General features: G+C 57.3%; 1 protein-coding gene across 1 annotated transcript in view; it reads left to right on the forward strand.

The window, feature by feature from the left end:
* The first annotated feature begins 1,660 nt into the window (after positions 1–1,660).
* ABTB2 (ankyrin repeat and BTB domain containing 2) overlaps positions 1,661–12,344 on the forward strand; it is a 162,533-nt gene continuing 151,849 nt past the window's right edge. Inside the window, exon 1 of the mRNA XM_062196319.1 lies at positions 1,661–2,943. Coding sequence (XP_062052303.1) covers positions 2,058–2,943 — 886 coding nt within the window. The 5' untranslated portion in view covers positions 1,661–2,057. The remainder of the gene's footprint in view (positions 2,944–12,344) is intronic.

Raw genomic sequence — 12,344 nt, forward strand, 5'->3', positions numbered from 1 at the left:
ATTTAGTAAACATAACCACACTCCCGTTGCCACATCACAAGAGTAACACTGATGTCACAGTGTTTTGATTTCCAAAGGCTTCATAACGTTAACTATTTATTGAATTAAAAAAACCGAAATAGAAATAAATGCCACACCTCGGGATTAGTTAGTGTCTCTTTAAAGTCTCTTTTCATTTATCGGGTTCTTCTCTGTCCCCTGCTCTCTGTGCAGTTTCGCTGTGGAAGAGATGCAGCTGCTTCTCGTTGTTTTGAGAGCGAGTATATTTCCTGGTGGTGGAATTTCACATCACAGGGTTCTGAGATTTGACTTGGCATGCTTGATTATCTTTGCACCGCAAGGCATCAAGTAATTTGAATATACTGCTGTCTATGTTATAAATGTTAAAAACATACTTGGCTGTAAATCCCAAAGGCTCTTTTTCCCAAAGAAACACTCCAGTTAATTTCCCCAAATAACCTTTCCTCTCAGTAAGCTCCCCTTTGTAAGTTCCCAGATGCGCTTCCTTTTTATTTCAGGTTTATTTTTAAATCTTGGGTTAGCATGCTTTTGCTGAAAAACGAAAAGCATTTCTAACACGTACTTCCACGAGACACCCAGTAGAGGGCGACATTCCCCGTAGGATGACACTCGCATCGCCCCGGCGATCACACTCGTGTTTTGGAGCCGCCTGAGTCGCCGGGACTTCCGATCTCACTTGTGTAAGTCGCGACCGTGTCCTCGCTTCCTCTGATCGCCGCCGACTTGTCTCACCCTAGTTCCTCCGCGGGCCCCGCCGTGGCCAGCGGGCGGCGATAGCGCAGACAGACCCGCGGGACGGCGACACTGCCAGGCCGGGAGGAGCTGCAGGGGCGGCCGTGGCGAGTGCGCACCGAGCCCAGGCCCACGGTCACACCCCTGCACGCAGCGCCGAGGAGCCGCTGAGGGCTGGAGGCCGCTGCCCGGCGGGCGCCCCTGCAGGGCTCACAGGTGCATCCGCGCCCGCGTGCGTGGGCAAGGCCGAGGAGAGCCGCCGCGCACGCCTGCTCGCGGGCAGGGGCTCCAGGCGCGGCCCCCCGAAGGAAACCTCGGGTCCGGCCGCTGTTGCGCTCCGGGCAGCACCCCCGCCCCCAACTCCCGCACTCGCGCGACAAGGCTCCGCCCCGCAGCCAGGCACCCGGGAAGGCGTGGATCCCGTGAGACCCCGACGTTGGGGCCCTCTCCCCAGCCAAGCCCTCGGAAAACCGGCTGCGGGGTCGCGGAAGACCCCAGGCCCCTCCGCCGGCTCCCGGGTCGAGAAGAGGTCTCGTGCGGCCAGAGCCCGGAGGGGCGTCCCTTCTCCCTGCAAACGCGGGAAGGGCTCGGCGCACGGCCGCTGGTCCCCTCCGTCTGTGCACCGACAGCTCCTCTCCCGGTCTCCTCGCTCGCTCTTCCCCCTCCTCCACCGCCATCCCGCCCGCGCCGCGCGACCCTCAGCCTCCAGCCCCGCCTGCGCCGCGGCGGGGCTCCACCGGCGGCGGCGCGAAATCTGCATAGCGACCGCCCCTCTCGCCACCCATTGGGCCAGGCCCCTGGCCGGCGCGGCCGGTGATTGGTGGGCCGCCCGGGGTTATTTGCATGCGGGCCGCCTCGGGGTCCCCAGCTGTGCGGGCGGCCGGCGCGGCGCAGAAGTTTGCCGAGCGCCTCCTCGCCGGCTGGCCCCGGACTGACGCTGCGCGCTGGCCCCCGCGCCGCCGCCACCGCCGCCCTCCTGTGCTCTCCCGATTGCTTCTCGGTCGCGGACTCACGCCCTGCTTGCGGGAAGCCCAGAGGCGGCAGGGGCCGTACCGCGCGGGAGCGGCCGGGGGCCGGGCCGGTGACAGCTTCGCTCCGGATCCCCAGGCGCGCCAGGACTCCGGCTCGCCGCGAGTCTCGCCACCGTCTTCCCCGCTGCCGCCCGGCGGGCGATGCGGCCGCCGAACCCCGCGGCGTCCCGGAGAACCTAGAGCTGCTTTCTGAGCACTTGGCGGTGGGGGCATGGCGCTGTGAGCGCCCCTCGCTCGGCGAGGCCACCCCCACACACACATTGCAGGCTCCCCATGGCCGGGACGTACAGCTCCACTCTGAAGACGCTGGAGGACTTGACCTTGGACTCCGGGTATGGGGCCGGGGACTCGTGCCGCTCGCTCAGCCTCTCGTCCTCCAAGTCCAACTCGCAGGCGCTCAACTCCTCGGCGCAGCAGCACCGCGGGGCGGCCTGGTGGTGCTACTCCGGCTCCATGAACAGCCGCCACAACAGCTGGGACACGGTGAACACGGTGCTGCCCGAGGACCCCGAGGTGGCCGAGCTCTTCTCGCGCTGCCCACGGCTGCCCGAGCTGGAGGAGTTCCCCTGGACCGAGGGGGACGTGGCCCGGGTGCTCCGGAAAGGCGCCGGCGGCCGGCGGCTGCCCGCCTTCTCGGCCGAGGCGGTGAGGCGCCTGGCGGGGCTGCTCCGCCGGGCGCTCATCCGCGTGGCCCGCGAGGCGCAGCGGCTGAGCGTGCTGCACGCCAAGTGCACCCGCTTCGAGGTGCAGAGCGCCGTGCGCCTGGTGCACAGCTGGGCGCTGGCTGAGAGCTGCGCGCTGGCGGCCGTCAAGGCGCTGTCCCTGTACAGCATGAGCGCGGGCGACGGGCTGCGCCGGGGCAAGTCCGCGCGCTGCGGCCTCACCTTCTCCGTGGGCCGCTTCTTCCGCTGGATGGTGGACACTCGCATCTCCGTGCGCATCCACGAGTACGCAGCCATCTCGCTCACCGCATGCATGGAGAACCTGGTGGAGGAGATCCGGGCCAGAGTGGTGGCCAGCCAGAGCCCCGACGGCGGCGGAGGCGCGGGAGGCGGAGAGGTGTCCGCCGAGGCCCTGGAGATGCTCATCAACAACGACGCCGAGCTCTGGGGCGTCCTGCAGCCCTATGAGCACCTCATCTGCGGCAAGAACGCCAATGGTAAGCGCGCGCGCGCGGGCCTCGAGCCCCCCCACAGGTGGGACAGGGAACCTCGTGCGTGCGCCGGCACTTTGGGCGAAAGCGTCGGGTCCGCGGGTAGAGGTCATTGGCCGGCTCTTGCCGGAAGTTGTTTCACGCCGCTGACTTTTGGAGGATGAAATTGTGGTCGATTGTGGCATCGTGACTGTCGGGCAGGGGTGTGTGTGTGTGTGTGTATTCGCTGGTAGGGTAAAAGTGAGCTTCTTGACCAAGCCATTCCTGAACCCCCCCTGAAGTGGAACGTCCGGCCCTGCCACTGTTTGCCTTATTTAATGTGCTGTGTAGTTGATCATCCCGCCCCAAGCAAGCGGGCAGGGAGACTGTGGTTCTGCCCCTGGGTTTGGGCAGCTCAGTAGTAACAGCCAAAGGGCCAGTGCTCTGAAACTTGGGCCTTGCGAGAGCTGGATGGGCAGAGGGGCGCCACTGTCTGGTTAGAGACGTTTGCTGTGCCTTGGGCATCCCCAGATGAAAAGATGCCCGCAGTTGGCCCTCTCATGGGAGATGGAGGTAGTGGGGGGGGGGTTTACCCCCTTGTGCCCAAGGATCCTGAATCCCCTTCCCAGCACGGGAAGCACGTATTGGTGCTCAGAGCCTAGTTTTCCAAGCTGTCATCACCCAAGTGAGCAGTTGATTAAAAACCTCTGTTGCCTTATTATGGATTTTGCTGAAAGGCTCGACGACCCACTCAGTAAAGCGCATTAAGGGGACGGTTGGGGGGGGGGGGTAACTGCATGGCATCCAAGGAGGGAAAGGAAGCATTGGGGGCTGCACTTCTTTGAAAGAGGCCGTGGCTTTCAGGGCAAAGGCTGTGACCAGAGCCTTTGCCCAGCCTAAACGGGGCTGTGCCAGGGATTCTACCGCAAACGGCCCTCCAGACTCCGGCTTCGGGAGTCGGCACCATAAATGGTCTGGAGTGGCGCGGTGCTTAGACGTCCTAAGACTCCGGTTGGAGGACGATTGTGTGTGGTGGCAAGCAAGCAGGGTGTACAAGAGGTCAGGTGGACACTTGCAAGGGGTGAAGTGAGCCAGTTCAAATGCGGTTTCACACTGCTCTAATAGATACACTTGGAAACAGCACGTAAGGTGTCAGTCGCTGTTCTTGGCACCGTGTCCAATAACTGGGTCACTCAAGCAAGCCTGGGAGGTGGGCACCTGCAGCACCTCCCCATTGTCCAGGTGGGGAAGCCGAGAATCCCAGCCGGTCAGGCCAGTCATTTGCCTGGGATTAAGTGACAACACTGGAATTTGAACCCAGAGTTCAGGCTCCCAAGAGGCAAGAAAACAGCTTTGTTTTTGAGTCCAGCTTCCAAGGCATCCAGCTGACAGGTCAGGCCCCTTTTGAAGGCACTTGGCGTTGGCCTGGAATGGAAGTGCCTTGAACTTTGGCTCTCCCTCCTCCCTGGTCAGTCCACATCTCCGCTGATGATGTCACCATGCTGTACCCTTCAGGTCTGGGCCATCAGTGCTGGGAACACCAGCTCCCGAAGAGGAAGTGGGGGAGGGGGAGGGATTTCCAGACTGTTGTCACAGCCCTGTGGTGGAGGTGGGGGGGGGGGGGGGGAGTGCTTTTGCCTAAGGGAAGACCCAGACAGGACTTAAAGAAGTAGAGGCTGCCTGGGAACAGAGTGGAGCCTGAAGCCTCTAAACTAAACTGGAGAAGAGGTGGAAGACAAGGTGTGGAACACTAGACAGAAACATACTTTTCACGGGACGCCCGTGCCCAAAGCACAGCGGGGCTTTGTACACACACACACACACACACACCCATCCCCTGTTCATCAGGCTGCCCGTGGGTGCTAGGAAGAACAGCTGCCCCTCGAGGTCCCCTCTGTTGCCAAGTAGTCAGAAGTTGCTAGGGAGCAGGTGCCTCCACTTAAAGGGTTTACAACCAAAGGGCCGTTTCTACTCCGCAGGGTTTTTCTCTGTAGGATGAATTGGGCCTCTTCCTCCTGCAACCCCCAAACAGTCCTGCTTAAGCAAGACAGCAGGAGTCTGCAGGTGACAGACAGAGCTCCCGGGAGGCTCAGAGCCCAGGTGTCTCCCTCGGCACATTTCTCTCTCCTGCAGGCAAGTGGTCTGTTTGCTTCCCCTTCGTAATGTAGAGGCTCATTTTTTATACATGAAAACCAGGGGGTGGCCTCCCTCAACAATGACCAGGCTGATTGATTAAAGTCTCTCTGAACAAAGTGAAATGCATGTTGAGTCGAGGAGCGATGAATTACTTATGCCTGCAAGCTGGCTTCAGAGGGAAGCGTAAGCTGATTGGGAAGGAAACAGAGCCCCGGACCTTTGCCAGGTTAACTTCCCTCCAAGGCCAGCAAGGTTATAGCTGAGTGGCTGCACAGGGGAGGCACAGTGCTGGTTAGTAGTCTCGCCCTGCTGGTCTTCTCCCTAAATTATATATTTATTGTTGTGAGGCCTGTTAATTATACAGCATGGGCATATGCATTTGACTCAGCTATATGGGGCTCTTAAACTTTTAATGTCTTCCAACCGGGAATTTAAGAGCCCTCGTCCATCTATTGCTGTCCATTACTCAGAATGCTGGACAAATAAGGTTCTGCCTCAGCTTGCGATGGTTGATAAAAGTTCCATAGTGTTTACAAAACACGATCCCGGCTCCACAGCAGCAGGAGTTGTGTGGTGTTGCTCTCTTGCTATTGATGTCTCCCACGGCAGGGCAGTGTCATTAAATGATGAGATCTTCATGACTTCCTTCTGGGAGGCAGAGAAATGCTCTGAGAGGGTACTGTTTGCAAACAGGGAGCCAGCAGAGACTAGGAAGTGCCCCTCCCCCACCCCCGGCTCGCCCCTCCCCCTCCCGCCCTCCCAGTGTGTGAATTGGGTGCTACTTGCGGTTCTTCTTGGCTGTTTTCCTGACTAAGCTTTCTAAAGTGTCCATGGCATTGCAGAAAATCCTCTTCAGTTCCTGGAGTCCACAGCAACCGATGGGATATCCAGGACCTACGGGGGGGTCGCTCCCATCCGAGTGGCAAAGAGCACTGGCTTTGGAAGGGCCAGCAGGGTGAGAAGCCTGCCCCTGCCGTATAGATGAGTGGCCTGGGACAGACCTCTTAACCCTTCTGAGCCTCCATTTGGTCATCTGTAAAATGGAAGATAATCATATAGTTCATGCGATCTGCATGAGCAATCAGTGTGATCATAGATTTCAAGGTCTCAGCACACAGTAAATGCTCCATACTTAGTTTATTCAACAAATACTGAGCACCAACACTATTCCAACGCCCGAAAGTGCTGTGGGTTACCTGGGGAATGGAGGGATAAAGTCCTCCGTTTGTGCCATTTATCATCCAGCGAAGGAGAAAAAGTAAACCAAGTACACGCATGAAGACTTGCTCTCGGTCGTGTTTTGAAGACAACAGGGTAATGGGCTGCTGTGACCGGGGTAATTGAAATAACAGCCAAGGAAGATGTCCCTGATGTTTCATTAGTAGGAGCCACTAATGTCAGCGCTGTCACCATCTAAGGACCTTGGAGTCAAGAACGGTGACTCAGGGCCTGTCTCAATTCTTCAGCTGTTTTTACCAGCAAAGGCAAACCTTGGCGTCTTCTCTGTGACCAGCCGAGGAGTAGAAGGGCTGTGTGCACAGCAGGGAGGGAAACTTTCCACGTGATGGTGAGAAGATTGCTGATGGTTTTCCCCTGAGACAATCAGCTGGAGGAGCCAGGGTTAGTTGAGCTGCTACTTGCTGTTTAATCTGCTTCCACACCTGGGGAGTCCCAGCGGGGAGGGGCACCAGCTCTCTGACTTCTGTTGAAACTAAGGGAGCTGGTAAAACCGAAACAAAATCAAGCTTTGGAAACGGAAACTTATTATTAATTTTTTTCCACCTTGCATACCTGGGAAATGCAAGCCCAGCCCTAGGAAGTTGGAGGAACAAGGTGGAGCTGTTGGGCTTCCTCCAGAAGCCAGCTGATGTCCCCACCCCCTCACTCCCTGCGGTTTCCACAGCACCCAGGGCATGTGCTCTGCTTGTGGCTCTCTCTTCATCGCCCCCAGAGCTCACAGCGATCTTGGTGTCTGCTGAGCCCCTGTCTGACACAAGCTGGGTGCTCCGTCACTGTGGGACAGGCACGGGGGATCCCACCACAGAGCGTGCTGTGTGCTGACATTTGCTTGTGACTTCCTTTGACATTGGGAGAGAGCGTTCCCCATTTCTACAATAGCAGAGAATTTCAAGTTGTTCTTGATGAAGAGGGGCAGCAGTTTGGAAAAAGACTTCTTTATTTATTTGAAAGGTAGAGTCACAGAAAGGGAGAGACCAAGAGATCTTCCATCTGCTGGTTCACTCCCCAGATGACTGGACCAGGCCAAACCAGGAGCCCGCAGCTCCATCCACATGCCTGGCAGGAGCCCAAACATTTGGGCCATCTTCCACTGCTTTCCCAGGCATACAAGCAGAGAGCTGGGACAGAAGTGGAGCAGCCAAGACTCCAACCGGCACTCATGGGGGATGCCAGCCTTGCACCGGGAGGCTTAACTGATGTGCCACAATGCTGGCCCCAAGGCACCATTTTCAGTGTAACCACAGCATGGAGTCAACATTCAGTCTTTTTTTATTTTTTCCTTTGTACATTTTGTTTATTTGCTTATTTGAAATGTAGAGAGATGGAGAGAGCTCTTCCATCCATTGATTCACTCCCCAAATACCATCAACAGCCAGGCCTAAGCCAGGCTGAAGCCAGGAGCCTAGAAACTCAATCTGGGTCTCCCATGTGAATGGCAGGGGCCCAGGTACTTGAGCCACCACTGCTGCCTCCCAAGGTGTGCGTTGGCAGGAAGCAGGAGCGGAAGCAGGGTGGGACTTGAGCCCCACTATGGGTTATGGGTATTCTAAGTGGCAGCTTAATCCACCATCCACAGCACCTGGCCCATCATTCAGTCTTTTCATACTCTAATTTCTAGCAGGGCTCTCAAGATCATATATGATGGGGCCGGCGCCGTGGCTTAACAGGCTAATCCTCTGCCTTGTGGCGCCAGCACACCAGGTTCTAGTCCCGGTTGGGGCGTCGGATTCTATCCCGGTCGCTCCTCTTCCAGGCCAGCTCTCTGCTATGGCCCGGGAAGGCAGTGGAGGCTGGCCCAAGTGCTTGGGCCCTGCACCCCATGGGAGACCAGGAGAAGCACCTGGCTCCTGGCTTCGGATCAGCGAGATGAGCCGGCCGCAGCGGCCATTGGAGGGTGAACCAACGGCAAAGGAAGACCTTTCTCTCTGTCTCTCTCTCACTATCCACTCTGCCTGTCAAAAAAAAAAAAAAGATCATATATGACGGGTAACACATGAGGTGGGGCTTTCTGGTTAGGTGGAAGCCTTCCGTGTGGGATACCCAAGGTGCAAGGTTTCTCAGCAGGTGTCTAATAGACAGCAATAAGTCAGCAGGAGGGGGAGGCCCGAGTTGAAAGCTGCCTTAGGAGCAGCAGTACCAGTTCCCCCTTGGACAGCAGTGCTGGCCCACAGGACAGTCTCGGTCGGTGGCTATCACTCAGAAGGGGTTATATCTGTGTCCCCTCTGCTTGCATCCAGTCTGAGAACAGAACCAGGGAAATCCAGAGCTGGGATGTCCCTGGCGTGCATGGCCAGAAACATGGGCAGACTGCACTGCTCATCCCCAGCTTGTCCCTACCCCCTTCCCCTCAGTATTTCCCCTCCACCAGAGGGGACAGTGGGTACCTGTTTGTATGCCTCTACAGCTGCAGTGGTAGGCCTGACCTTCCTACGACAATCTTTCCTCATCTCTGATCTCCCTGGATTCCCATAAAAATCCTGTTCATGCCCTATAGAGGGGTCTCCAGGAGCCCAGAGTTCATAGCCCAGCGATGGCTGGGCCAGGACTTGGCCCTATCTTTGCTCAAGCTCCAGGCCTGTATTTTTCTGCATTTCACAGACTCGGAGGTAACTGGGAAAGGTCAGCATCTGACCGTCTTCAAATGACAGCTCAGGCCAAGGCCCCGACGACAGACAGCAGGACTCGTGAGATGTTGTTGGTGAATGGTGATTCGAGGCCATTAGGCCAGGGAATCGTCACCATCAGGGTGAAGGCACTGGTGCTCGGGTGTAGTTGTTCTTCCAGAGGGCGCCATGTTGCTCCGCTTCAGTGCTGCCCACTGGTGCTGGCCGTGTGCCCTGGAAGTTGCGTTGACTTTAGGGAGCCATCGCCGCTGCTCCTGCAGAGGCAGGGAGCTGTGCTGCCCCACGAGGGCCTTCCAAGTGTCAGCTGCTTGGCGGGGCCCCCATGAGGGTCCACCGGCTCTGGTGGCTGAGCCAGGGATACTGTGGAGGGAAAGCACCCACAGTGACCCCGAGTTCAGATCCTGGAGTCGACAGAAGAGCCTGTGTGAAATGGGCTCTGATCTCAAGTTCCCCAGGGTGCCCGACTGCTGCCGAAACCTCAGTGTTAGGGCCACCGAGAGAGGATGAGGCGGTGTAGCGGGGCACTCACGTACCCTGGCTTTGGAGTCCAAGTTGGGTCAGAAATTGCTTTGACTCGTGCTGACCCCAAGCCCTGAAGCAAGTCACTCCAGGTCTCTCCTCCACTGTGAGATCATGGGACACTTTTTTTCTTTTTCATTTCTTGAACTATTTTTTATTTGTATTTATTTGGAAGGCAGAAAGAGCTCTTCCATTTGCTGATTCATGCCCCAAGTACCCGCAACAGCTAGGGCTGGGCCAGGCTGAAGCCAGGGGACAGGAACTCAGTCCAGGTCTCCCACATGGGTGTCAGGGACCGAGGTCCACTGGAGTGGACCCTGCCTCCCAGGGTGTGCCTTAACAGGAAGCTGGATGGGAAGCACAGGTGAGACTTGAACCCAGAGACTCTGATATGGGAAGCAGGTGTCCCAAGTGACGACTTAACCCCTGCACCAATATCCCGCCCCAGGGGGGGCAGTTCTTAAATGCCACCGGCTGGACCTGGTGCACAGTCAGTGCTCCCAGGGTTTTAGAGAGGCTGCAGGTCTGGTGGCAGGAGCACAGCTCAGGGTGGAGCTGCCCCAGGGCACTTCCTCACAGCCTTGAGCCGTGTGACCCTGGGAAACTTGTGTAACTTCAGTGCCTTAGTTTCTCCGTCCTTAATAGCGTTTCTCCACCTTGGCCTTGATCCTGTGGACTAGATCTTCTTTAATTTTTCTTTTAAGATCTATTTACTTATTTGAAAGGCAGAGAGGAGAGATCCTCCATCTGCTGGTATACTCCCCAAATGGCAAGGAGCCTAGAAACTCAATCTGGGTCACCCACGTGGATGCAAGGGGCCCAAGGACTCAGACCATCTTGGCTGCTTTCTCAGGCGCATCAGCAGGGAGCTGGATCAGAAGTGGAGCAGCCAGGACTTGACCCAGTGCCCATATGGGATGTCGGCCGCAGGCAGCAGCTTTACTGGCTACGCCACAGTGCTGGTCCCAGTAGATTAGATCTTTTGTTCTGGCTGGGGCATCTGTCCCGTGCATTGTAGGGTGCTTTGTACCCCTCTCTGTCCACCACCTGTCCTGACGGGCAAAACTGTCCTGACATTTCCAGATGTACTCCTAGGGAGCAAATTGCTGACCATCTGCTCTGTGAGATGGGACTGGAACGAGTAGCCAGCTCATGAGGTGGTCATGAGGATTTGAGATCCACAAGGGACTTTGTGTTGCGTCCGTTTTAATTACTTTTTTAAAAGAAATTTATTTTTATTTGAAGGGAGGAGTTAGAGAGTGAGAACATGAGAGAGAGATCTTCCGTGTGCTGGTTCACTCCCCAGATGGCTTCAACAGCCAGGGCTGCACCAGACTGAAGCTGAAGCCAGGAGCTTCATCCGGTTTCCTACATAGGTGTGGGAGGGCCCAAGGACTCAGGCCGTCTTTCTCTGCTTTCCCAGGCTCATTAGCAGGGAGCTGGATTGGAAGTGGAGCAGTCAGGCTGGGAACTGACACCCATATGGGAATGCCAGCACTGCAGGTGGTGGCTTAACCCCACGGTGACAACACCGGCCCCTGAATTACTTTTTTACACATGTGTGTTAGATGCACTGCTCATGTTTGCCTTTGCCAGAGAGGGAGGTCTCCCGGTGCAGGAAAGGATCATGACCCAGCTCTCAGGGTGGCCAGTGTTAGTCACAAGGCTCTCCTTGGTGAGCAGCCATTCGCAGGTGGAGGCAGGAGGACTTACAGAATCTGGAAAAGCACCTTGCACTCTGCTCAGTTACGGCTCCATCGTCCCCAAGACAAAGCGGTGTGGTGGCGGGCAGTGAGGTCAGCCCTCTCTGGTTCCCCCACTCCCCGCCAGGCCGACAGTGACAGTGCAGACTGTGAAAGCCCCAGGCCCCCCAGGGTGCAGTTCTGGATATCAGGCCCCAGCTGGTTGCACCCACCACGTCCTGAGCCATAGCAGGTGTTTTGTGTTTCGCAGGCCCATCACATAAACACACTTTGTGGTCATCTTGCTTGTTTTTCCAAAAAGGCCTCACTGCTCTGGCAGCTTTGGCTGTCTGTTTGGAGCCGCACGCCGGATTGGGAGGAGAGGATTAAGAAGCATAGCCCAAGTTGGCCTGAGAAATGCCACGCCAGCCTCCTTAATCTACCGCTTGCCAAGCGCCAGCTACGCACGGGGCGTCGGACACAGGGCGGAGCAGGGCAAGAAGTGGCTGGGCTGGTCGGGGAGTTTAGAATGCAACAGCAAAAGCAACGTATGTGTGAGGCTCGTGATGCCATTCGCTGTGGCTGTGATTGCTGCCTGCACACCGTGCAGGGGGCTGCGTGCACAGCCTGCCCGCGGTACGCGGTGGAGGGGGGTGCTTGTGGTGCGGGCTGTTTCATGCAGCCCTCGCGGCCACTCTGTAAGGTGCATGCAATTTCCTTCCCAGCAGTGCAGACCTCAAAGTCTCTGGGGACTTGGACAGGCAGTGCTACGACTGGGACAGGGGATGAGGGGTGATGATGGGAGCACAGAGGCTTCCAGATGGAAGGGACAGCGTGAGCCCAGGGGCGGGGGGGGGGGATGTGCAGCGAGTGACTGGGGGGAGGGGGCGGGGAGGTTCCACTGCGTAACGAGGAGGAGCAGGGGAGATGGCACAGGAAAAGGAAAACTTTCCCACATCTTTTATCCAGATGTGCAGAAGCCTGCCAGAGCACAGAGCCAGGGTTTTCCAAAACTTATTTTTACTATTCAGCAATGCAGTGTGTCTGCTCCCAGCTCATCTCCACCACAGCCCCGGACCTCCCAGGACCCCGCCCGGCGATGGAGAGCTCACCTCAAAAAGGCCCCCCTGTGCACTGTTCTCACTGCTAGGAAAGAGCCCTGAGGGCAGCAAACGCGGGCTGACAGAGGCGACCACGCGCAGAGCTTGCGTAGGGTTTGGCTCCCTAC

The sequence above is a fragment of the Lepus europaeus genome, chromosome 7 (genome assembly GCF_033115175.1).
Source record: "Lepus europaeus isolate LE1 chromosome 7, mLepTim1.pri, whole genome shotgun sequence".
Taxonomy (NCBI): Eukaryota; Metazoa; Chordata; class Mammalia; order Lagomorpha; family Leporidae; genus Lepus; species Lepus europaeus.